Below are 25330 nucleotides of genomic sequence, written 5' to 3'. Positions count from 1 at the left end.
TGACAGCCAGGCAGTGATACGAAAGAAAAATTAAAAGATACAAATGAATAAAACTAGACCAGGGTGTAGAAATTAAAAGAAGGCGGATGTGTTGTCCGAACTGTTTCGGAAAGGGTTTACACACAACTGGAAAAGCATGGATGAAAGTGGAAGCTGATAAAACCAAAAAGGACCAAGGCATAATTTCTCAGGTCAACTAATATAGTCATATTTTAATTTTATTCTGGTTTATGCCCATTCTTCTCAAGTGTAGTCCTAAACTTAACTGAGTAGTAAGTCAGGGATTGGGTCTGTGCAGAGGCAAAATGGTTTCTTTCCCTTGGAAGCACCATATACTTGTTAGGGTAACATGTTAGACCTTCTGAAACTCTAAATATGGTTTATGGTGATTTGCCAGACCAGTGCTTTGATTTGGCAGGCAAAGTGGCAGCTCTGATTTTATCCTTTTTCTCCTTTTTGCAGGTTTGTGTGCAGCTTGGTTTACTATGGTCTTACCCTAAATGTGGGTGACTTGGGTGGAAGTATTTATGCCAATTTAGCCCTGTCAGGGTTGATAGAAATCCCAGCATACCCAATCTGTATTTACTTGATTAACCAAAAATGGTAAGTATGAAATTTATTAACCCAAACCCATTCAGGGTTTTATTTTCTTTCAATTTTACTCAAAGATAGGTTTCCTGTATATTGCATCTCCTAGTTTATGTCTGTGTATGGAGCTTCCTGCTTCAATTTGAAGGTGCCATTGATATGTCTTTGTTTCAAATAAAGTTTAACTTGTTCTCAATAGCTCACTTACTAACGAGCTGTCTGAATTTGGCTCAGATGGTGCTGATCCCGTGGATCAGTTGAACCGAGCTGTGCTAGCCCCATGCTAACACAAGATGGCATTCTTCCCACCTCTCTCTCGTAGTCCCCATTCCCACTATTAGATCAAAGCAGTTGCAACTGAACTCAACGGCAGCTGTCGTGTGGTTTCATGTAATATTTGCTTGTGTGCACTAGTATGTGAGCAGAGATTGATTCAAATATTCAGCCTTTTCCTGAGCCATGATACTCTGGACAATGTAGAATTGACCTCCCAGTCTCTTCTGCCCGTGTCTCCTGAGGAGCTTTACAAACGTGCACACGCAGTGGGAAACAAATCAAAATCCTAGAAGCTGTCAGCCACTGCATATAAAGACTTCTTGGTGCTCATTTTAAGAGGGCAGTAGAAGCCGTTTAAAAGCATGAGAGGAAGTGTTTGTGGGAGATGGCATTCAGGATTCCCAACTGCAAATAAAGAGCATGAATTTAGAGGACTTACTGCTCTGCAAACGACAGATCTAATGCAGAATAAAGCTTTGTTATCCTTGCACATCAGGTTTGGTCGGAAGCGAACACTGAGCACATTTCTGTTCCTGGGAGGATTGGCTTGTCTTATTGTCATGTTCCTTCCTAAAAAGAAAGGTAAATACTTACTTTTGTTTCTGGAGTGCGTGATGAGAATTGTTAAACACAGCATCCTATAATCTAAGAATTTGATGGTTGCTCGTAGATTAGGTTCATACCACATGTGAGTCCCAAGTTTTGAAGCCAGAGAAGGTAACTTACAAAAAGGCTAAGCAGCAGCCTTCCTAAGATCTTAAGGAAAGCTTGTTGGAAAGGGTTGGATTTGAGCTTTTGTCTTTGGATTCTGCCCTGTATTTCTGATCACATCAGTCACTTCTTTCCAGTGTTTGTGACTTAAACCCAAAGACTGATGCTATGTGGGGACTCTCCATAAGCCAAATGATATGTTGGTGTAAATAGTATGCATGCAACTTGTATTTATCTCTCCAAGTGAAACACCGATGTCAAAAGATCTTAAGAATTGAATCTTGGTGCAAGTTTCCATCTTTTCCTCACTGCTCTGTAATGTTCAAGACTGGTATAACTGTGATATTAGTAATGTGGCCACATATACTTCAAGAGAGAAGTCTGAAAATCTTCTGAAGCAAGGGGTTTTTAAGAAATGTGAAATAAAATGTCTTTTTTCTTGTAGACACACTGTGCTCATTTCTTCATTTCTAAATTTATTCAGCAGAATAGAAACAAAAGTATACCATGAGTGTTTTTTCTTTTTAAAATTAGGTGCATAAATTCATCTCAGCTTGTAAGATTTGTGTATGTTTAACACCTGCTGTAAGGAGAGCGAAAGCTGCAAAGGTTTGAAGCATGATTAAGAAAGATTAAACGCTTATGATAGCGTGCCAAAGTTACTCTAGATGGCTATGAATCTAATAGTTGAAACTTTTAAAGAGGAGCAACTTGGGTTTCCAGAAGTAACCCAGATGCTGGAGCCCAGACTCAGATATTCTGGTTAGGCTGATATCAGGTACATTTTGCATGTTAGTTCAAGTACAACATATGAAAGAGATTTTCAGAGCAGAGGACTGTGGAAATAATCCAGGACCCAGGAAATAATCCATATGCTGAACTGCTGAAGTTGGCCAGGAGCAAAGTGCCTTAGGAAGCACGATTTATTCAAGGCGGCAGTGGTTTATTCTGTAGCCTTCCTTGATAGGCATGTAACGTGTCTTCTGATGTGCTTGGTATAAGTGAGTAAGCACTGGCTGTTCTGACCAACGATATCAAGCCCATGTTTCGTTCTGTACTTGAAGGTATAGATCACCTCGGACAAACTGTCCTTTAACAGAAAACTGCTTGGCTCTCAGCAAATTCTTCAGTGGGTTTGCTTTCACTCCATGCTGTTGTGCGATTGAAATGATTAGAGATATATTTGAGTGCTGAAAAGCCTTACAGGGATCACATTTTCTCTGTCAGATACTGGAGTGTTCGCAGTGGTGAATAGTCGCTCTCTGTCTTTGCTGGGGAAACTGACAATCAGTGCTGCATTTAACATTGTCTACATCTACACATCAGAACTTTATCCCACAGTGATCAGGTAACACAAGTTAATTTTAAGGTCTTCATGTTTTCTGGTCTCTTACCTGATCACCTTTACTTCTTTTACTTTTTTTTTTAACTATACCTTTTGGGGTTTTCAGTTACATATAATGATTATATGTAGTTTACATGCTCAACTTCTTCCCTTATCTTTTAATTTCCTCTTCCCTCAAATTTGTGGTGCTTTTTTCAGACTAACCATATTCTTTATATAACAGTGAAGTATCCCTTTGGCTGCTTGGTGTGCTCACAGCCCTCTCTCCGCTACGAAGATAACAATAGTATTGCTGATACTTCTTTAATGAATGATACCTAACTTTTTCAGTGCTTTATAAGCCATACAACTGTATTAAACATTCATGCTTGCTTAACCAGCACCACTGAAGATGACTGGTCAATAAGCTTTGTAATGTTAACTTGATACTTCATAGGCCACAGGTTTCACTAACTAGAAGCAGAAGTACCCCATGCTTGTGCTGACAGAGCAGACAGAGGCATCTGTCATATGGATGTAATTTTATTGGGTATTTTAAGCAGGTATTGTTGTTGATGATCTGCCACCAGTGAAACTATACTGTGGTGTTTTTCATGGGTGGGCAAGTCTGCTCATAAGTAGGGTTTGGATAAAGGAATTTAGCCAAAGTTTCAGGCAGAGAAGATGCATTAACTGAAATTGCACTTCCGTATGCCTCTATATGTATCTATGTTAGAATTCTGAGCATGAAAGGGATTTGTGCTTCTAAGCACAAAGCATGTTTTAATTCCTGTCTTGGGATTCTTTCACTTTCATTTGACTTTGTCAGTTACTGTGGTCGGGGTCATGGTTGAAGTGTGGGGTTTCTTCCTTGCTCAGTGGCCCTTTTCAATATGCAAATGTCACTGATTAATGACTTTTCTTTGCTTCTCAGAAATGTTGGAATGGGTGCCTGCTCCATGTTCTCCCGGGTTGGTGGAATCATTGCTCCATTCGTCCCTTCATTGGTTTGTCTGAACTTCTTACTATTACATATGTTTTTGGTTTGTGGCTCTGACTCAGCAGAGGCTTACAGAGGTGGGAATAATTTGGATAAGTTATGGGTATAAACTAAGATATGTAAATTACATGTCTTAACAGTAACATGGTAGGCCAAAGGCATTGCAATGCAATCTTTGTGATTAGACAAAAATCAACATTATTTAGTTCAGAAGGTGTTTTAGCCCTGTAAGAATTTTGGGACTTAGCTGGTGGACTTTAGCAATACAGTAATTTCAGTTTCAAAATGGTGATACTCAACTTTAAACCCTAAGTGAGCAGTAGCAAGAAACCCACATAGTTAAAAGATCTGCTGCATCAATATAAAGCATATGGGTTTAGTTTATATATCTGAGAATAAATTAGTTTTGCTATCTGTGCACTTCATTGAATATCCATAGATTATAGTTATCAGCAAACCGGTTTATCCTCCAATGAATGGAGATGGTGATGGTGCTTAGTGGTGGACTTGGGAGTCCTGGGGGAGTGGTTGGACTTGATGGTCTTAAAGGTCTTTTCCAACCTAGTTGATTGTCTTTATGTGGAGACTTGATACACCAGCAAAGCTTTTGTGCACAAACTTCACAGCAGCCTGTTAAGGCAGAGAAAATTCTGAAGAGCAAAACATGGGCATGATACTGTTATTTTCCTCTGTGTTCATAGACTTGGGCATGCAGGTAAAAGTGTGCCAGTTTTTCACACAAACTGCTTGCTCAGGTCAAGTGACAGTTCCTTTAATGTAACATTTCATCTGGAATAACTTCCCTCTCTGCCATTTGCCATCTCCTTATGTCAGGCAGAGGGCTGGCAAAAGGGTAGATGAGCACAGTGAGCCTTTTAATCTACAGAATAAACCACTGGGTAGGTGAGAGTGTGAGCACCTCTGGGGTACAGCAGGCAAAGCCAAGACTGGTGCAGGTCTCCCAGGCAGGTTTAATAGGCAGCTTTTATGTCTCATTTGAGGCGTCTATTATGTTGTGCCTAGCAGAGATTTTGCACTGCAGGAGACACAAATCTTGGATCATAATGTTTGAAGGCATCCAGTTAAAGTGAAAATAGCTCGGTTTAAGTAACAAATTAACACTGATTTGAGGAAAGAAATATTTTTGTTGTTTGGAATTTCTTCAACTATTTTAATGCTTTTTCAGTATCTTTTGTCTGGGGATATTATAAAAAGGGTAGGAAGGGAAAAAGTTAATTGCTGAGATAAGAGATGAAGTGTTGCTCTTCTACTTGATCACAGCCAGTCATTTTCTCAATTTAGAATTGCTTTTTACTATACAAATGAGCTTTTTGACACAAACAGCTAAAATCTTACCTTTTAAACAAGCCTGTTTTACCGGTTGTACAGTGAACATACACATTTTGGAGCTGTGTTGTAGATGACTCATTTTTGCACACACCATCTCCTAGAGTAGTTTTGCCTGTAACAAGCCATGTAAAAACAGGAAAAGGCATCAGAGGAGTAAAAACATTGCTTAGGCTGTGGGGATAACAGGAAAGCCAAAGTTCAGTTGAAGCTAAAACTAGCAAGGAGCATAAATAGGGATTCTCTCAGCTAAAGGTAATTTAAAGAAAATGTTTAGACTGATGTTGAATGGGATGGACATCCTGTTGGTGGCTGAGATGCAGTAGGCTGAAATAATTTTCCTTTAGTCTTCATAAGCAAAGCCTAACCCCAAGACACTTCATACCAGCACTGGTGAGGAAGCAAAGAGCCAGCAAGCACTGAAGGAGTGATAGGTTCAAGAACAGTTAAAGCTGAAAGCTTTCTGTTCCATGCAGTAGGGTTCCCTAAGAGGCGGTGAAAGAGCTGGCAGAGGTAGTGAGGCAAGTGTCCATCATCTGTGACAGGCTATTGTAGAGAGAGAGGTCACTGCTAACTCCTGAGGGAGACCGGTGATGCAGTGGGCCTCTTTAAGGTTAGAAAGTGGATCCAGGGAGTTACAGGCTGAGCAGCTCAAACTTCATCTTGGGAAGATGATGTGACATGGCCTCTCAGAGTCTGCTTCTGAGCATATGAAGGCCAAGAAGGTAATCAGGACCAGCAAATGTAGATTTATGAAGGACAGTTTGCTCTCAGCCAGTTTGGTTTGATAGCCATTTTCATTGCAGAAAGTAATATGGATGAGGAGGGCTGGGAAGGCTTTTGACACTGTCTTGCAATATTCTTGTTTGGAAGCTGAGGAGGTGAGTCCTGATGAAAGGAATGTTTGATTTGAATGTTGCATGTTTACCAGGCTCAAAGGAATAGTGACAGGCTCAGTATTTGGTAGCTGGTGGCACGTGGAGGACTGAATACATCCTCCCCTTATTTCTAGAGGATGCAAAATAAGGAGGAGAGGTTGACACACCAAGTGGTAAATCTTGAGTGGGATCTTCTGGGCCAACAAGACCAACAAGAAGAATAAAATTTTGTTTGTGGTATGGACTTATTACATGGTCAGTACAGGCTGGGAACCAACTGGCTGAGTAGCAGCCTTGCTGGAAGAGACCTGGAAACAGCAATGGATGTCAAGTTAAATGGGAGCTGGCAGTGTCCTCTCATCACAAACAGGCAACCTTCACACTGTGCTATGTCAGGCCCAGTTCGGTGTGTAGCCCACAGATTAAGTTTCCTCCCAGTTCTAGAGGGATGTTGAAAAATCAGGAGGATCCAGTTGAGGGTAAACCAAGATGGTCAGGGCTAGGGCCCATGGCTTCACATGAAAGCTTGAGGGAATATTGCACCTTTGATTGTCCCAGCAGTGTGGAACAGTTCAGCAGGGGTCAGGGGGACAAATTTTGGCCAGGGGATTAGATAGGAAATTTGGAAAGCCTCTTTTAGAGGCTTATTGCAGCCCTAGAAGAGCCTGCACAGAGGGAGAGTCTGTCCTTGGAGTCTTTTCAATACTTGGTTACATGATGATGTGGTGTAGTCTTGGCTGTAGTTGTGCTCAGAGTAGGTGCTTGGCCTAGGTGACCTCAAGAGATCTCTTCCAACCAGCATGTCTATGACTGTGATACCTCTTTCCTACTACAAAGTGATGTTGCATTTATTAAGAAGAGTGTGTATGTTATGGACAAGAACTCAGTCTAAATTCAGCAGCTATTTCTTTAAAGTCCATCCCTAAATCTGTGTTGATCTAATAGTATTGATAAGATACAATTGACAATATTGGTTAAAAAGAGTAGGATAGGTAACTTTTATGCTGAATATGAATGCAAACACTTGCCAGGTGGAATGGTTGTCAAGGCTGAGTGCTTTAATATGCAGTATGAATTAGAGGGAACCAATCTCAACCTAACTCTCTTCTTTCTTTTTTTTTGTCAGAAATCTGTACAGTGGTCTCTGCCTTATATTGTCTTTGGAGCAACTGGTCTTTTGTCTGGACTCTTAAGTTTATTATTGCCAGAGACCTTAAACAGCCCTTTGCTAGAAACTATTTCAGACCTGCAAGTATGCTCATACTGGAGGCTGGGTGATGAAGCCATGTCATTGCAAGCCCTAGATGGCTCTCAGGTATATTCACAGTTTGTTGGTTTTTTTTCCTACTATTCTGTTGTGTTTATTTCAGCTGTCAGCTTGAATATGCCACTCTAAATAGACGAGGATAGTGATTCTGGGCCTGTGGAGATTAAGCCACGGGGAAATACAGAAGGTAGTTTAGTAACCCTACTGTCACATCTGAAATGTGTCTGGAATTGTAGGCTGAAACACAGCTGGGTTAATTCCTTTCCTCAAGGCCAAAAGCTTATGATCTTTTCCTTTGGGATAAGAGCCTCTCTAATATCTAGGATTGCTGGAGCATGCTTCATGCAAAGCTGGCCGTTGAAGTTTGAGAAGCCTCAGGTGTTAAAGAAAGCAGAAGCCTGCTTGTGAAGAGCTGTTCTAAAAGACAGCATGCTACTGCCTTGACCTGCACTCGCTGTTCTGCTATGTCAGTTGTTAGGTCTATCCTAGAGAGTCTTTAAATGGGTTAAGGCTAAACTAACCTCTAGGATCTGTTCTACTGTTGATTCTGAGAAATGAGTTTCATTGAAAACATCAGAGCTACAAAACTCCCAGGCATAAGCATAACGAAATGTGGCAGCAGGATGTTTTTCAGTGGGGCTTCCTTGAATGTTGTTTTTTCATATCACTTTATACTTCATTTTGTCTAACTCCTGCACACCTTTTGAGGTAATGCACATATTCCAGTCATGTGAAGGGTTGGCTTTGTACGTGCCTGCACGTCTGAGATTGGAGTGAGAGTAGAGAGAAGTATCTCTGGAAGTCCCTGAAAGTGTTCACAAACCATGGAGACGAGGTCCTTGGTGACATATTTTAGTGGTGGCTTTGGCAGTCCTGGGGTAATGGTTGGACTTGATGATCTTAAAGGTCTTTTCCACCAGAGTTGATTCTGTGATTCTGTGAATTTGGATAAGGTTTTAATGCTTAAATCCCAGTCCCAAAATTTTAAATATTTATGGGCTAATCCAAATGGAAATGGTCAGAAACTTGAAGGGCAACTCCTAACCAAAAATGCTTGTTGTTCCATAAGGCTGTGATGAGATGGGATCCTTGTGACATCTTTTACTTTGTTTAATTTTCAGTCAAGCAGTCTGGGATTTGCAGGCATTCATAAGCTTATTTTCACAGAAATCAGGAGGCAGAGTAACTCTTATTTCTAGAATGAGAGCAGTTGCTTCTTTTCAAAGGCTTCAACACACTGCCTTGTTTCCCAGTTTTAGCTTTAATACTTCTTGACAGGACAGTGCAGTTTAGTGACAAAACCATCCTTGAAGAAAGCTTGAAAGAGGCAGCCCTGTAATGATTAATTTTATACTTTAGCTACTTTACATGCACATTTTACAAACATTTTTAACCATACTGGTAATGTGTTATGGCACCACACTCTTGCTGGCTACACAAATCCATCACATGCACTTACTTCAAGTTTACACCAGCTGCTACTTGGGTAATTATATCATTATTACATCTTAACTGTGCAGATGGCTTACTAACAACAAATAATTCCAGCAGACAGTGCAGGTGTTACAACTTAGAGGTGGGGGAAAGTCACATGTCCATTTTCATTTTCCTTTCTAACCAAGTAAGCTCAGTACTGCTCTTTGAGGGGATAAGTATCATCGCCTATCAGTATGTGCCCAACTTGGTTCACTTATGTCACGGGCTGCTTAAAAATCCTAACCTGAACAGGATCCACAAAAGGGAAAAAAAAAAAGACTCTTTTTGAGGAAAACTTTTCCCCAGATGGATTAAAATTATTGAATCCAAATGAAATGAAAGTTGGTTCAGGCCTGAAGTTATCCTGTAACTGAAGTAATGTTATATCTGGAATGTCTGTGACACATTAGGGGTTTATTTTAAAGCTCACAAAGGACTGATAAAAGGGAAAACTATTGAACATTAACCTTATTTGACAAGGCCATGGAGAGGTCTTATGAAGCTGTGGTAAGAAAGACGTAGAATTATTTCACATACTCTGAATTCCGCCTCTGGAATTCATTGTCCTTTTGTACCACTTTCAAGATAACCCATTTTCTGGCTGCCCAGGATGGAGGTTTTGTCCCTGTTAACATACATGAATGTGATATTGAAGTTGGACAGCATCCAGTGATAGCCTGACTTTCCTCAAATAATTTTAGAAATCCAGAAAGAAGCATAACACGATTCCCTTTATATTTTCTGACAGTTCTTAGTGCTCAAACTGTTTGAAATTCCTTTGCAGTTAGCGCACGTTGCTGTAGCAAAACTCCCTCTGAAGACAGATCTAAAGCTACAGATTTTGCTTGCATGGTACTGTCAGTCGGGAACATAATTTCCATTTCTCTATTTTTTGCCCTCTCTCTCACCCTTTGCATATGACTAAGCAGGCAGAAGTCTTAGGGTGGATGGAAGCATACTGGAAAAAATCCTAAATGAACTAGATGGAGTTTATACTTTTTAACTGGAATGATTTGTATCTGTTCCATGGAAAAATGCTATGCTGGCCAAATAAGAATTAACTAGCTGTAATAGCTAACTTTAGTTTCTGTATATGATATAAATTATGTTGCTAAAAGGACTGGCTGGAGTAGGTATGCTTATAATAGGGAATTTACTCTCTGAACGTATAAAGTGCTAATGTTCTCTTCACTTTCCTATAACCTCTTCGCTTAGTGTTGCAGGAGGATGATCTTAATTAAACTTGCATAGGAAAATGCCCATGCTACACATGGAGAAGTAATAATTCAGATGGAGAAACTTTTACCTAATCGAGTAATCTGAGTGTTCTGAGCCTGTTTCCAGTAGCTCACCACAGAGTAGGGACCTTCGAATGAATTTAAGAAAGCTGAAAAGATTGTCACTTCATTCCAGTCTCTGTCCTGCATGTATTCTCTAGTGTACTCATAGAGCAGAAAAAGACCATCTATTAGAAGCCCATCTCTTCTAAAGATGTTTTGAAGAACCAAGGTCACAAAGAAACATTAATTCACATAATGTCTTTTGTAAGTTTTAATACCATGATTTGACCTAGGTTTTCTTACTTTTTCTCTCCTAGCATTCCCACAGAGGTGTAACGATTGCTTATGTATTTTTGGAGAGGGCTTCTTTGCTAACCAGTGACTCTGTTTTCATTTCTAGTCTGGAGACAAAGACAGCTCTACAGGGAGTGGAAGTGAAGACGAGGAGTTTTATGATGCTGATGAGGAGACTCATATGATCAAGTAATGAAAAGAAGAAACACTGTCCTGTTTTATGCCTTTTCTTACTTGTCTGGGCAGTCCGGCTGTAAGATGAGTACTGGGGACCTCACCTGTCAAGGAATGTCATTGGGCAAGTGCCTGTGTTTCTCCTGACTAGCAGAGGGGTTTGAGTACTGTTCAGACTAATTGCACCACTGATGCTCTCCATACCAGGCATCCATTCAAATTCTTATGGTTCGTGGTGACAGTGCATGGACCACAGTTGAAGCTAGGTGGGACAGCAAGGGTAGGACTGTGTGTGTGTGAAGCCTGGGAAATCACCTAGGCTTAGACATGTTTGGACAGCTCATCAGTGCACATGTTTGTATTCTGTTTTCAAGGTGGTTGATTTTGATTCAGTATAAATTGATAAACTTGGAAACATCCACTGTTTTTATATACTGTGAAAGTGGTCTCAGAATGTGCTGTGTTGCTACTTCAGTGGGAGCAAATTCCTGAAATTGTATGTTAAAATGGCTTCTGCATATTGAATAGGGGAGAGGCAACTATGAACATAAGGTTTCTCTCTCTCCACATAGGCACCTGTATAAAGTTACAGGGTGCAGCTGGTTAGTCATGAGCTGTGCATTCATTAGGTTAGTTATAATGGAAGGCTGGGAGGAAGGACAACAGAAAAGAGCAACTATAAAGCCTGCAGAATAAAGGACATTACTGATTTCTTTTTTCCCTTCTTTTCATCTACCAAGCGTTTTCTTGGGGTTATGCCTACATCTGCCACATCTTCCTCCCCGTCTCAGCACTGCTGTTTGTAGCTTTGCCTACCTTTACCTTGTCCTCACTTTGCCATAAATATTGAACCTCAGCAATTTCTCTGTGCAGTGAAATGTTCTGTGAAGGATATAATTTCCTGGGTGGGACATAGGCGAAGTATTTATCACATACTCTGTGTTGTGAGGTATGTGTTAGAATATATAGCTCATCTTTTGTTCACCTGTCTGTGTCTTTTATTTCTGAAAGAAACTTAACTCTGGAGTGATACGAGGAACTGTGGGTTGCTGTTACATTTTGGAGATTATTGCCAGGAAGCTGCTAGTATTTATTTTAAAATCTTGTGTGTAGATAGTTATTTAAAATAAATGGGGGGGGGAAGGCAAAACCTCTTTGAGATAGCATTTGGTTACTTGATGTCGTTTCTTAACCAGGTGCTTGTTCAAGCACTTAGTTACTTGACCTTGTTGAGGAAGACAACTTCACTCTCCAGTTTACACTGAGTGCTTCATTAGAAGGATATGGAGTACTGAAATATGAAGCATAAACATACGAGATGTTTCAGCTACAAAGATGAGGCCTTACAAGGGTTCAGCTTTCTTGATGACGTTGCTATCTTCATCCTCTAACCTGTACCTTTCTACTGATTAGAATTGACTTCCATGAAACATTTGTTAGTCATTATACATGGAGTTCCTAGCAAAGAGCCCCACAGTGGCAGCAAGTCTATTGTCAGGCTCGCTAGCCATTGTTGTGCATGTTAGACTAAGGGAGAGCTGACTGCTGAATATTTTCTGGTTAAAATCAGAGCTCCTTTACTCTGAAGTGAAAGTAAAGAAAGAGCATGGGAGGTTTGAACTTGAACTTTGTTCACTGGCAACTGCGCTGAGCAAAGTGCAGCTACCCTGCTTGGTGCAGAAGGCAGCCAGAGACTGCAGGTGCATACACATAGTGCTTCCAATTGACCTGAACTTAATCCAGGCATTGACTGAGAGCAAAGTTGGGAGCTTCATTCCCTGTGGAGAATGTGTCAATATTGTTGTGATTTTTTTTGCCTGTTGTGAGCTTCACTAGAAGAATTCCAGCTTCCAGTGTTCACTTCTGGGGGTTGGGGTTTTTTTAAGACTGCTAAATAGTTTTAGATGTGGCAGAGCACTTTTAAACCCAGCTGGATAGTCTGTCTGTCTTATTTGGCCCTTTTGTATGCAAGAAAATGGCTCCAAATCGGGTACCCCAAAATACTTGGAAAGGTTGAATCTGTTTGTTCAAAGAATTTTTAAGTTTTTCATCCATATTCTGAATTACAGACAGCTGGGAAATAGCTTCAGAATAAATAAAACCTGTTTACTTAGAAGCAAACAGTGGTATTAACATGCTGGGGAAGTAATAATCCCCTTGTGCTGGGCACTGGTGAGGCTGCACCTCAAATCCTGTGTTCAGTTCTGGGCTCCTCACTGCAAGAGGAACATGGAGATGCTGGAGTGGGGCCAGAGAAGGGCAATGGAGCTGGTGCAGGGCCTGGAGCACAAGTGTGATGGGGAACGGCTGAGGGACCTGGGGGTATAGCCTGGAGAAGAGAAGGCTCAGGGGGGACCTTATCGCTCTCTACAGTTACCTGACAGGAGACAGAAGAATGAAGTGAGGTGAGGTCGGTCTCTGCTCCCAAGTAGCAAGGGATGGGACAAGAGGGAATGGCCTCAAGCTGCACCAGGGCAGGTTTAGGCTGGAGATGAGGAGCAATTCCTTCCCCAGAGGGTGCTCAGGCATTGGAACAGGCTGCTCTGGGCAGTGCTGGAGTCACTGTCCCTGCAAGTGTTCACACACCGTGTAGACGAGGCCCTCAGTGCCATGAGTTAGTGGTGGCCTTGGCAGTGCTGGGAACAGTTGGACTGGATGATCTTAAAGGTCTTTTCCAGTCTGGTTGATTCTGATTCTGTGCTGCCACGACCCAACAGGTTTTATTAGGTGTTTGCTGCCTCTGTCTCTCTTTGGACAGTAGGTGGAGTAAGTCACCTGAGAGGCAGACCGGAGCTCTTAGCCTTTCTTGTTCCATAGTTTTACTGCCATTGTCTGCCTCTGGCGACCCTGGTCGTGTCATGGGACACCTCAACGTAATTTTCATTAGAACAATAGGATGCTATAATGGTTCAGGTGGAGGTGATCACAAAACCCAGACCTGAGCTGGGTTTTGTGATGGTCTTCAACTTATCATTAAACTTAACCTGTCCACCTTTATATCATAAGTATACATGTGCAAAACCAAAGGTGAAGAAAACAGAGGGTTTTCTCCATAAAAGTTGCTGCTCATTTTTAGCCTTCAGTCTGACCTGTGTTGGCACCTTTGGAATTTTAAAGGGCAGCATCTTTTTTTGTGTCTACCAGAGAAACTCTTTATTGTTACCTTTTTTGGCCAGTTAATTCAAAAGTTTTGTAGAAGAGGGTCCCTCTAAAAGGAGCTCAGCAGTGTAGTACCAGGCTTCTTACAATTGCTTGCTCTCCCCCTTCATCTTCTGAAGTCCACATCTATTAGGTGCTTAAGTTTCTTTTCAGAGAAGTTTGTTTTATAAGAAGTTGCCATCTGGTACAGAAGCCTGTAGGATCACTTTATTCTTACCCATAGAGTGTAATGGTTTGCAATAAGATACTTGTGCTATATGTAGCATTCACTGGGAAGAGATGCTTCACAGTGTTTTGTAGCCTATGTGGTCAACGCTTTCTGTATCTAGATGGACCATTATTGCTGAGCAGAAGTTCTTGAGTTGAGCAGAGCCTGCTATTTATGGGTCTCACAACTTGACAGCACAAGTCAAAAGGCCAGACAGAATTTGTGATTTTTTTGAAGTAGTGTAAGCAATCTGTGTAGGTCCAATATTGGTGTTTGGGCAGTAAATTTGCTCTGAGAAGCTACTGGAGAGCAGAGGTTGATACAGCGCTAGATAGATCGCAGTTTATGACATATTGAAAGGCTACTAGGACTCAACATCCTTGCTAGTTCAGTAAAGTATGACAACCTTAACCCACAGTTTTTTGCTAGAGTAGCTTTGTGTACTAAGCAGCCTGCATTGTTAACTGTTTTTTGTGTTGTGCAGGCACTGAGATACCTACCCCCAAGATGGGAATTCCTTCCTAGTGGGATTATGCTAGAGGAGAGGCTTTCCAGTGGTTCTGATTAGTCAGACCTTAATACTGTCTCAGGTGAGATAGGTTTGGGATTCTGCTACCTGGAGACCTCTCAAGTGACACTTGAATACAGCTAGGAGTGAAGGAGAGTTAGCTGGAGAGAGTAAAAAGAAGCACTTTAGGACAAGGGTAAGTGAAAACAAGATAGTAGCTGTTGGGTGTAAATACCCTTCTTGCTGCTTGTGTTGACTTGAGACTTCTTTCAGAGCTAGCATTGGCTCCAGGGTATCCTACTGGGACATCATTTCTTCTTCATGTCAACTTCCTTCAGTATTACTATTTTAGTAATGAAACATTTCTTTGGATCTATATAAAACGGGGCACGCTTCAGTTTTCTTTTGGACTCAGTTTTTCCGTGAAGTGGCATGCCACGAAAATCATTAACATTTGTGAAGCCCTCTTCTGGATAATGCTGTAGAATTGGCTGTAGCTTAATTTGCCAGCTTCCCTTTACAAAAATAAGAAGATTAGAATTATTTGATGTAATTTTTGTTCCACAACTTCTCAGCCTTCTGAAAGGATTTTACTACGTGGCTATTTTTGGTAGGTTGAAGAGAATAGAATAGGGAGGTCATTTGAAAAGTCTTTCTTTGAAACTATGTCCTCTGAAAACAAAGCCAGTGCTTTTCATTTAGAGACTGGGAAAGTGCTGTTCAGAGACTCCCGAACACAGGGGAAATTTAAGAGCTCTATATTAAAGGAGGGACACGGATGACTCAGTGTTCAGGTCGGGGTGCTGAGTGAAGAACATGCCCACACCTCTCCAGACACACCTCATTAACATGGAGCAGGTTGTAGCTGGTTGCCATCTTTGAAGGTGGCTTTAAGGGTTGCAGCCACATGCTCATCTACTTGCAGTGTGTGATCCGTGCCAGGGTTTCCAGACTCCATGGATGTACTGAGATTAGCAAAATACCCTTTGCAGAGCCATAGGGAATGCAGTTGAGCAGTACATTTTCCAGCCTATTTCAGTAAACATATAAAAGGAGATTGTAAAAGCATGTTTTTGTTGCCCTGAGCAAAAGGGGAAGTGAGGAACAAACCTACTTTTCCTAGCGTTTTAATGGAAGCATTTAAGCTAAAACTCTTGTTTCCCAGTCTTCTGCTTAATCACTGAATGCTTATTTCGTTACTGTTACTATGTATTAGCTAAAGGATGATGTGCTATGTATACCTTTTTTCACCCTATTAGAGTTTCTTTGATCATATTCTTTGACAGAACTCAGTCTGTGCATGCAAGCTGTGAGCCTTACGGTAAATACATCAGAAAAGCCCAAAAGCAGCGATGTCATTTGATGGTGGAAGTTAGTCTGGCCTGACACAACACCCGTGTCAGAAATGCCTGTATTCACCCATTTACCAAACAGGAGGCTTGGGATATAGCTGTATTTTGAGTCTCATTGTTTGTATCTTACTACAAGGTGTTTTAAGTGGAAGAAGGATACCTATGTAGCAAATCATTGCGACAGATATAAATGTAAATTGGAGGCTGAATAGATTGATACAGAATTGTTCCGCGCTGTGTGTTTTTAATGCCTTGCCCAGTCTGTTGTAGCCTTCAGATTTTGCAGGTGCTGCTGTTATTTAAGTCTAATCGAGCTGGGTAAAACTTTCACCTCAAGAGTCTGAATTTACTGAACTCTTCCATCTTATTTTTGGTACTTCATGCTGCTTCTGCCATGCTGGAAAAAAAGCTCCTGTATTGCCTAATGGAGAGCAGATTTTCCTGTTCTAATTTAAAGTGCCTGTTTTACAAAAGTCATCTTTAATTTCCTCTGTCAACTTGACATGGGACTGTGTGTAATGTAACATCATAGAATTAGATTATGTAAGTGCCAAAGACAGTTTTCTGCTGGAAAGTGATGGTTCAAAACTAGTTCTAGCTGCATTCATTTGGAATTCTTCTACACAACCTGATAAAACAGGTATTTACAAGCATCTCCGGAGCTTTCGGAGACGAAAGTAAGTTACCTTTGCTTGCTTGCCTTTCATTACTCGGTTCATTTAAGTAGCTTTTGTTTCTGTGAAACCAAAGAAATTAAATGAAGGATTTTCAGTGTAGCTTTTGTAGAACATGCAGAACTTATACCATGTAGCCATTATAGAGGAATCTGCGGAGCCTGTTTGCTTCTAAGTTGCAAATGTCAAAGCCTTACAAGACTGATAAAATCTGGTTGAAAACTGCACCTTAGAATTTGTTAAATCATTCATCAGCCCTTCAGATTAGCATTGCTAATAACAGCTTGCCTGGAGCTTCATAGGCTCTAGCAGATTTGTCATGCACAGTCTGTTTGAGGCATTGCTACATAATAATGTCTAGAGCTTAAGTCCCTATTACAACTAAAGTTCACTGTGAGTCAGCCTGTTCCTCGCAGAATGGAGTATGTTTAAACCAAGTGCTTGCCTATCCTCATTTACAAAAGGGCTGTAAAGGAAAGAAGTCTTTAGCATGTGTGTTTCTGCCTCCCACCAGCACATTGGAGGTGCTCATGTTTTACCCAATTTATCAGGAGGCAAGCAAAAAGTATGGTAGTAAGAAAACCTCCACCAATATTGGAAGTTATAGACTTAAAGATGTTCCATGAGAGTTATCTGGAACATCTCTGTTCAAACAAAATTCCTGACATTAGTTTGTAGGGGGGAAAAAACCCAAACCCAAGCAACACACTATTGCAGACACAGGGCAGGAAACTGCTGGATGACTTGTCATGAAAGAATTTATTGTGGTTCCTTTGATTTCCAGTATGCCTCTAAAAGACTGATTTTTGAGTATTTGATCTTTGTCACTCTGCAAAGTCTAACCCAAGGTTTATTCTGCTCTCATTAAAATTTGAGTAAGTTGTGTAGAAATTGGAAGTGTATTTTGTCATGTGGATACTTTTATTGCATTATCTTCCTTCTTGAATCTAATAATACTTTGATTTTTAAGCTACCTCTTTATATTGAGTTTTTTGCCAATTTTGTATTTAATTGAGTTTTAGGAAACTACAAAATATTTCCTTGTTTATTTAAGTGGTAATCCGTGACTTGAAGACACAGAGTCTTCCTGTTTAAAGTTTTTCTTAAAGAGCTTTTAAATGTAGTTAGGTTTTGAAGGAGCAAAATAATGACACGCTTTTAGAGCATGGATTCTCCTGTGTGTACTACTTGCTTTTAGAAAGGCCAGAAAGCCCTTTTGTAATAATCTCAGCTGAGGGCATGACTTTTCAGGAGCAATAAATCTGGGTTGGGGCATTGTCATCAATTTAATTTATTGCCAGTTAAAGAGCTTTTAGTTGCTGGTTTTGGAATTGAAGGGGAAGATAAATGAAACACTTGAAAAACACTCCTGCTTTCTTCCAGACACCACTCTTCCCCTCTCTCCCCACATGCCATAAGCCCCGTGGTGGTCTCTAGTTCCTTGGCTATATGTTATCCTTGGTCCCTTCAGCAAGGCAACAGGCAGCACAGGAGATAGGCACCAGTCTGTTGTGCTTGCTGTTCTTTTCACTGCTCCTTGTTTCTTACTGAAGTGCTCTTGCGTGGGTTTCTTCACCAGCCACAGTCCCTTTAGTGTCGTAGATCCTCCTGAGTCTTGCTCTGTCTCTGCTCAGGTTAGGACTTTCCTTTTGGCATTTCTCCTGCTCAGCTGTCTCTCTGCCCCTCTTGTGCTGACATGGTCTTACCTTTTTCTTTTTCCTCCTACTGTTGTAGCACTGTAATCTGTTTTTCTTGTCACTTAGTGCCCTTTCTTAAACACCTGGACATAGGGAAGCAGTTTGTTACTGTGGGGGTGACTGCGGAGTCTATATGCGTGCATCCTACTTTGATAGGTGGCCTTGCTTGAGCAGGGTTTTGGACCAGATGACTTACAGAGGTCCCTTCTAACCTCAGCTATTCTGTGATGTCTGTGCTCCCTGCTGCTGGGACTAGCACAGGGTAGCCCCTGGCCTCTTCCCACACACGACACCCTGCAGACCTCTCACAACTAAAACCCTGACAGTTATGTCCAACACGTGACTGAACAAGGGTTTCTTGCAAATCAAGTCCTTACACATTGGGATGGCAGTTTTTGTGAGTGGTAGTTGGTACTCTATTCCCTTTCTGTGTTACTGTTGTCTTAGGTCAAGTAAAGGAAACTCCTAAGGATATAATCAGACATTTATAGCCAAGTTTTGTGTCTGGTTACATTTGCATCCCTGCTGATTTCAAAAGACAGAACTTAGACCTCCACTTGACCAGAGGAGCAGCCAGAGGGGTAAACTACTTTCTTTCTACTCAACCCTTTATCATCATGAAAACAAATCTCTGTATAGTCTCTATCCTGGAGACTTTGTATTGCTTCCTCATGCCAGTTTAATTTGAATCAACAATCAGAAGTCCTCGCCAGCTGAGTAGCAGGGAAGTGGGAATAGGGGGGAATAGATTCGCTGCTTCAAACAAAAATCAAGTTGTATATAGTTGGTGTGTGTATTTTTAAATATTTGTAATTTGGCTTACTTGAATACTGTATGAGCCTTCCTGCATTAAAATGAGGACTGAAATACTTCAGAAGTACTTCCTCTTCTTTAACTGTATTAGTGTGCTGTTGTTAACTCAGAGTTGCACTGCTGAGAAGCCCGAGTTTAGAATACTTGATCTGGGAAGTCACAACTAAAGACAGCATAAGCTTTTCCACAGTGGAGCTTTTGTGGTGGTATACTCATATGTTCGTGGATCAATCTTTTTAAGATGCTCTTTGCTATAGGTGAGGGGCTGTAATAACTGTTGAAATATTCAGAATAATTGCACTTATCTGTTGTTTTCCTAATGTAATTCCTATGCATACTAACCTGTATGTGCTGTACTTCACTGGAGGTATGAAAGGTAAATATCAGGTTCTTAAATTACAAAAGGTAAATGAGTTTTGAAAGTAATTCTGTAAGACTGCATATTTTCCTGTGATATTATCTTCTAAAAGAGGCGATGGTGGTAAGCCCATGTGAATTTACCCAAAAGCTAATATTGGTGGTCGTTCCAGTCTCATTCAATTTCTGAATTATTTTGATCATTTGAAATACAGTTTCTCTCTACTCATTTTGTAGAGGCTAATCTGTGTTAGTAAACCAACTTCTAGGTGATTTGTAACAGCTCTAATACTGCCTCCGACTCATACAGTTCATATTAATGTCTTTGTAACTTATTTTGTGCCTTTTTTTTCCCCTGACACAAAATCTCAATAAAAAGCAGCTCTTTTGCAACACCGCAAACCTGTTTTATTGTGCTTATTCTTCTACTTGCTTGATCCTTTTGTTTTCTGGAGGGGGATGAAGCTCTCATAATAGACCAGATATTTCTACTGGACTCTGCAGAAGAAAATTGACAAGGTGGAAAGCGGGTCATTTGGGAATGGCAGCGCTACAAAGCGCCTGGGAAACTGGGACTGTCAGTACTCATCAATATATTCCACCATATCTATCACAAATCATTTCTAACAAAACCAGGCACCAGTGCAATGTGAGAATCAATTTACTACTGGCTTCAGTTGTGCTGATTGATGTGGAAAGACTGGAAACACTTTGGGGGGTTTTAGCAGAGCAAGATGTCTGTGGTGTTACTAACATTTGGACTGGGGGAGTTTCCAGGAACACTAGTTGGCACTTAGAGGATAAAGTGATATGCATATGCATAAAAACATACTCACTGTCCTCTGCTTAAACATGGAATGGCAAAACTGAACACTTCATTACCTGGAGGTGAGGTGATAAATAGCTTGACTGCATTTCCTATCCACTGGCCAGTGACAAAGAAAGTAATTGTAATCGTCTGAATCTGGGAGGGGGAAAACGACTGTGGGGAAATAGGGATCCAGTCCTCTGTTTAAACTGGGTACCAGAGCTTCCATACCTCTGTATATGCTTAAAAAAAAAGGTAATTTAAAGATTCTCCTTGAATCCCTTGAGTAGGTGCCAAAGCACTTCATCTGTCAGGATTTCAAAGTGTACATGCTAAAGAAGGCAGGTGGTCTAAATGGTACACTAGACCTTCTGTTATGTTGCACTTCACTCTTCCTCAACATGGAGCTAACAACAACTCCCTGTTCATGCTTCCTGGGCACAGACCACTGGAAAAATCCTTTTTGAGTTGCTTACTGCAGAAGCAAAATGCAAACGCCTTAAGTATCTTTTCAGATTAATCTGTTGTATGCTTTCTAGAATCTGCTGAAGCTTTAAACACATTTAAACACATTTTTGAGGTCTTTTGAACTCCAGTGTTTTCATCAGCAGCCTTTCTAGAATGAGGAATTAGAATATCTGAAGCATACACCAACAAAGTAAATTGTATTGTTCATCCGTTGATCTAAAGTTGTAAATGGCTGTCTTTTGTTCTTGTTATTCCCAATGCTTGTGAGCCTTACTATTATTCCTCTATTATTATTACTACTATTATTCCTTGCTATTACTACTTGAAGAATGGGGTTGATTGAAGAATGGGCTTGTAAATAAGTAACTTCAAGGATGTTAGGCTTTGTCAGCAACTATAGAGGTAAGGAAATGACTAAGACAAGCATAGCAAGAACTGGCCAGAACCAGCCTGGTGGTTACTGACATGACAACGATCCTGAAATGGAGTGATGAAGAGGAAGGCGAGGAAGAAATAACAACCAGGACTCCCAAAGCCCACTACCGCATTTTAGTGTGTGTGAGGGAGGAATTCTAGAAGTATGATGTAATGTATAAGTAACTCAATGAATATGTATGTAATCTAAAGAATATGTATGTTTAAGGACAATATAATCACAGCCTGGTTGATGCTTAGATGAGACTCACTAGGAGGAGCTATCCCTGGTGTCTCTTGACATCGTAGTAAAGAGTATCTGCTTCTCAACTTTGTTGGTGAGTTCCTGGAGTTTTCCCCAAATCATACTTGAGAGGATTGAGGGTTTCATTTAGTTTTCACTTTTCCTGCTGTTTCACCATGGATGTGGTGATTGAAGGCCCAGTGTCTAGTTCAGTCCTCAGCGTAATTCCACCCATACACACAAATTTGTTGTTCCTTCCTCTCTAATACATTTTATCTGCATCCAGGGAACTACTGGCCCCAAAGGCTGCTTTGGTTGTCATCTGCATGAGGAGAAAGGAGTGCCTTGGTGACCAGCCACTGCCATACTTAAAGGCTGATTTACATGGATGTACCTTTCTTTTAGAACTGCATTAACTTGGGCTGCTCTTAAATGCAGCTCTGCTTGCCTGTGCTTTGTCTGGGAACTGGCTGTATCTCACTCGAACTGGAGCCTGTTTGACTACCAAGCCATTGTATTGTGGTCTGTTGAGCCAAAATAAGGGAAAACAGGGTGAGACACCAAGAATGGGGGGAAGAGGCCACAGATTACATGTGGGAAGGACTGTGGGTTTCGTCAGTGTATCTTTAACCTTTGCTTTGTTGTGATGCTGCTTCTGTCAGTAACTTGTCTCACTGACAAGAGGAAGACACCTCTGGAAGTCATCAAATGGGAGGTGTGGAACTATAGTGCCATTCTTTAAAAGCAGGGGCATTGAGAAATGTGTTTGTCGCTTGCCAATAACAGCCAGTACTGGTGTTGAGGTGGCAGTAGTAAGTATTGCCTATTAAGCAGCTGTGAGGCAAAATTACTCTTTCAAGCTGCACCAGGCTTAACTTTAACTGAAGTTCTGCTGGAAACACCGTTTCCAAGCCTCAACTCCTGCCTTTTCCAGCGTTGTGTAACCTACAAGGTGCTAGATGACAGAGACAAGACAAATACTTGTGATCAAATTCTCTCTTGGTGAATAAAGGTCTTTAGTCCTCATCCATTGCTTATTTAAGAGCAACTTCAGTGAACAATCTTTGCTGCAGGGTGGAGGAGGAACCTCAACTTACTGGTGAAACTATATATAATATAAGGTAATCTAATGTCATACTTGGAAAAGTGGTTCTTGAGTGACTTATTCTTACCATTCCCTTTTCTAGTGAAGATGACAAAGATGCAACTGCTCAGATTTATCCCCATTTTAGGGAGGGAGGAGGTAATATGGGCCAGAAAGACTGAAGCATTCCTTTTGAGCTCATTTTCCCTTCCATACTTCTGTTACTGAAAGGTAGCTAAGATATGACAATTCTGCAATCTGTTCTGCAGCTAAAAGCAAGCAATTTTTGTTCATTTCTCTGCACTTTGTATAATCCATGCAGGAGCTTGGCAAAACTACAATGGGGAATGCCATGAGGACTCATTGAAGAGAAGGCTGACTGAGCCATGCAGATGGGATTACTTGGAAGTCTGTAGGTTCAGAAATTACTTAAAATCTAGTTCAGCTTTATTTTGATTCAGCTATGGTTTGAGCCATGGACCTGATCCCAAAGCTGGAGTGCTTAGGTGGTTTGTTTAGTATTGGCTTAGGCTTGTTAGTTCTGAGATGCCACATCTTGCAATATAGGACTCCTGATCCCTAATCTGTTTTCCAGCTGCTCTGCTTACCAGCCATGCCAGGACAAGGTGATGCCTTTTCTAACATTGTGACAGAGCTGTAAAGCAGGTAAATCAAGCACAAGCAGCATTCAGGTGCTTAGTGCAAGTAAAACCTGCTGATACAGGAAGTTGCACATTGTGGGGTAATTCCTTTCTTGACCAACTGCTGCTTCTTCCAAGAGCTCCTGCAAGGCTTTGTCACCTCCCAGAGCTCTTAGTAGCTCTTTGAATTTGATGGAACTCTACTTCTTTTTGGACAGTGGGTGCACCAAATAGTAGGGACTCCCCCCCCAAAGTCCTAGCAATTGGCTGACAGTTTCTCCCTCTTCCTCAAATATGAGGTGCGTCTTCTCAAATGAAAGTAGAAGCTGTAGGGCAGTATGCTTTGCATCAGGGAACCGAATGCTGGTCACTGCAGAGCTCCTTGTATGACAGGAGGGCAGAGGGACTCTATCCATCAGCATGACTGAACTGCCATAATACCCACCCTGCTGTATGCTGCTTTTTAAATGACAGTGGGAGAGCTGCGCTTGCACAGGCCCAATTCTGTTTGGTTGATATTCACTGTGAAATGTTTGATTAACATCTTGTTAAAGAAGTGGAGAAGAATCCTCTGAAGCCTCTGCAAGGCCTGTCAATGCATAGGCTACGAGTGCAGCGATTAGGACAGAACCTGTGAGTACTGTACCTGAAATTAAGCCTCTTGTTGCTTTCTTGAGACCTTGACCCCCACTCCTACCTATAAACTGGAACCAGTGTGAATTTGCCAGATCACATTATGTTCAATTAGTGTTTATAACGATGATGCTGGGCAGAGTTAAAGTTGGCATGAAAATGTCATAGAGGAACTGAAAATTCCTAGGAAATTCACTATTAATGCTTTGATCTGTGCATGGCACATGGGGAGGGTGAGCTTTTGGGTTGGCGTGGCTTTCAGAAACAGCATACACTGAGCAGGAGAGAGCAGCTTGCACAGTGGCCTCTTCTCAGGGCTATTGGGTTGTTTGAATTGAGGGTCCATTACCTTCTCTAAAACTCTGAATTTCAGCTGTGGCTGTTTGGTCTTTGCCAGCGTTTGGCTGCTAGAGAGTGGTGAATGGAGCAGAAATTCACTCAGATGAGATTGTTGTTGTTTTTCCTCATAGCAGGAATTGGATTGAATGACCTCCTATGAATGCTGTTCCACTTCCTCTTCCCTTCTGCCCCAAATTCAGCATGGTGGCAAAGCAGTCCCTCCCTCTCCTACCACATAGGTTTATTCATCTTGTTTCCCTATGTAAGTATACATACATGCATCTGCCTGCCCTCCCCTCCCTCTATGAAAGCCCAAGGAGCAAATATATAGAGTCATAGAATGGTTCGTGTTGGAAAGGACCTTAAGCTCATCCAGTTCCAACCCCCTGCCATGGGCAGGGACACCTCACATTAGACCATGTTGCCCAAAGCTCTGTCCAGCCTGGCCTTGAACACTGCCAGGGATGGAGCATTCACCACTCCTTTGGGTAATCTGTTCCAGTGCTTCACCACCCTCACAGTAAAGAACTTCTTCCTTATATCTAACCTGAACTTCCCCTGTTTCAGTTTGAGCCCATCACCCCTTGTCCTATTGCTACTGCTACCTCATGCCCTAGCCTGGCCAAGCACCTTGTTCTGCATCAGTGCTTTTATTCCAGGATTGTGTCTCTGTCCCCATTCCTGCTTCCAGTGCCCTGAATCTGTATGTAGCTAGTTCTGGCCCTGAATATCTACCCTGTGTCCTATCACTGCCTGGAGCAGATGCAGCACGAATGATTGGCCCTCTCCCTGTGGCAATTTGGATTTGACTGCACAAAACAGCCAATAAAGTGGATAGGGCTGGGGAGCTGATCACAGGAATTAGCTCAAAGCTGTATAGTTTTATAGTCCAAGATAGAGGGGGAAGTGTTCACTTGAAGAATGCCGTGACATTCCTCGTTTCTCCTGCTGCCTGCTCTTGATGATGACAAGTATTTAGAAGTTACTGACTAAAAGAATAGCATACACATTTCCCAGACACAGACTGAGGGCTGTTAGCTCATTTTCCAGTCACTGAAGCTGGAGTGTGTAGCAATGAAGGTCATGATCTCATCTGTCTAGAAATTTTCTCAAAAGACTTTACTGAAGCCTCTGTTGAAATCCTCTCTCACAAGGCTGGTTCTCACTAGTTTGCTGAATCTCTTGATCTGCTTTGTGGTACATATATCATGCTTCTAATAAAGACTGTCTCTCTTCTCATTCCGCTGGTGCTTTCATTCTCATCTGTATAGTATTTGCTCTCTCGTAGCAATTGTTTCCCTCAGGGGCTCTTGCAC

The 25330-nt window shown here is 41.4% G+C and overlaps 1 protein-coding gene across 4 annotated transcripts in view; it reads left to right on the top strand.

Moving 5' to 3' along the window:
• Nucleotides 1–19785, top strand: part of SLC22A15 (solute carrier family 22 member 15) — a 38249-nt gene extending 18464 nt beyond the window's left edge. The window contains exons 7-13 of one of the 4 annotated variants that reach the window (XR_008971529.1): nt 463–603; nt 1361–1446; nt 2803–2923; nt 3834–3906; nt 7251–7439; nt 10548–10881; nt 18661–19785. Coding sequence is in view for 3 of the 4 variants with exons in the window: in XM_057404126.1 (XP_057260109.1) it covers nt 463–603; nt 1361–1446; nt 2803–2923; nt 3834–3906; nt 7251–7439; nt 10548–10630; nt 18661–18682 (715 nt within the window). In the remaining variant the exon portion in view is untranslated. Of the gene's footprint in view, nt 1–462; nt 604–1360; nt 1447–2802; nt 2924–3833; nt 3907–7250; nt 7440–10547; nt 11853–18660 lie in introns of those variants that run through there. The other 3 variants (XM_057404129.1, XM_057404126.1, XM_057404127.1) reach the window with 3 other exon arrangements.
• Nucleotides 19786–25330: the final 5545 nt, after the last annotated feature.

This window comes from Pezoporus wallicus, unplaced genomic scaffold (genome assembly GCF_028554395.1).
Source record: "Pezoporus wallicus isolate ANWC-B61680 ecotype Strahan unplaced genomic scaffold, APGP_CSIRO_Pwel_v1 contig_6598, whole genome shotgun sequence".
Taxonomy (NCBI): domain Eukaryota; kingdom Metazoa; phylum Chordata; class Aves; order Psittaciformes; family Psittacidae; genus Pezoporus; species Pezoporus wallicus.
Note: the sequence above shows the minus strand (reverse complement) of the source record. Positions and strands in the feature narration are given on the sequence as shown.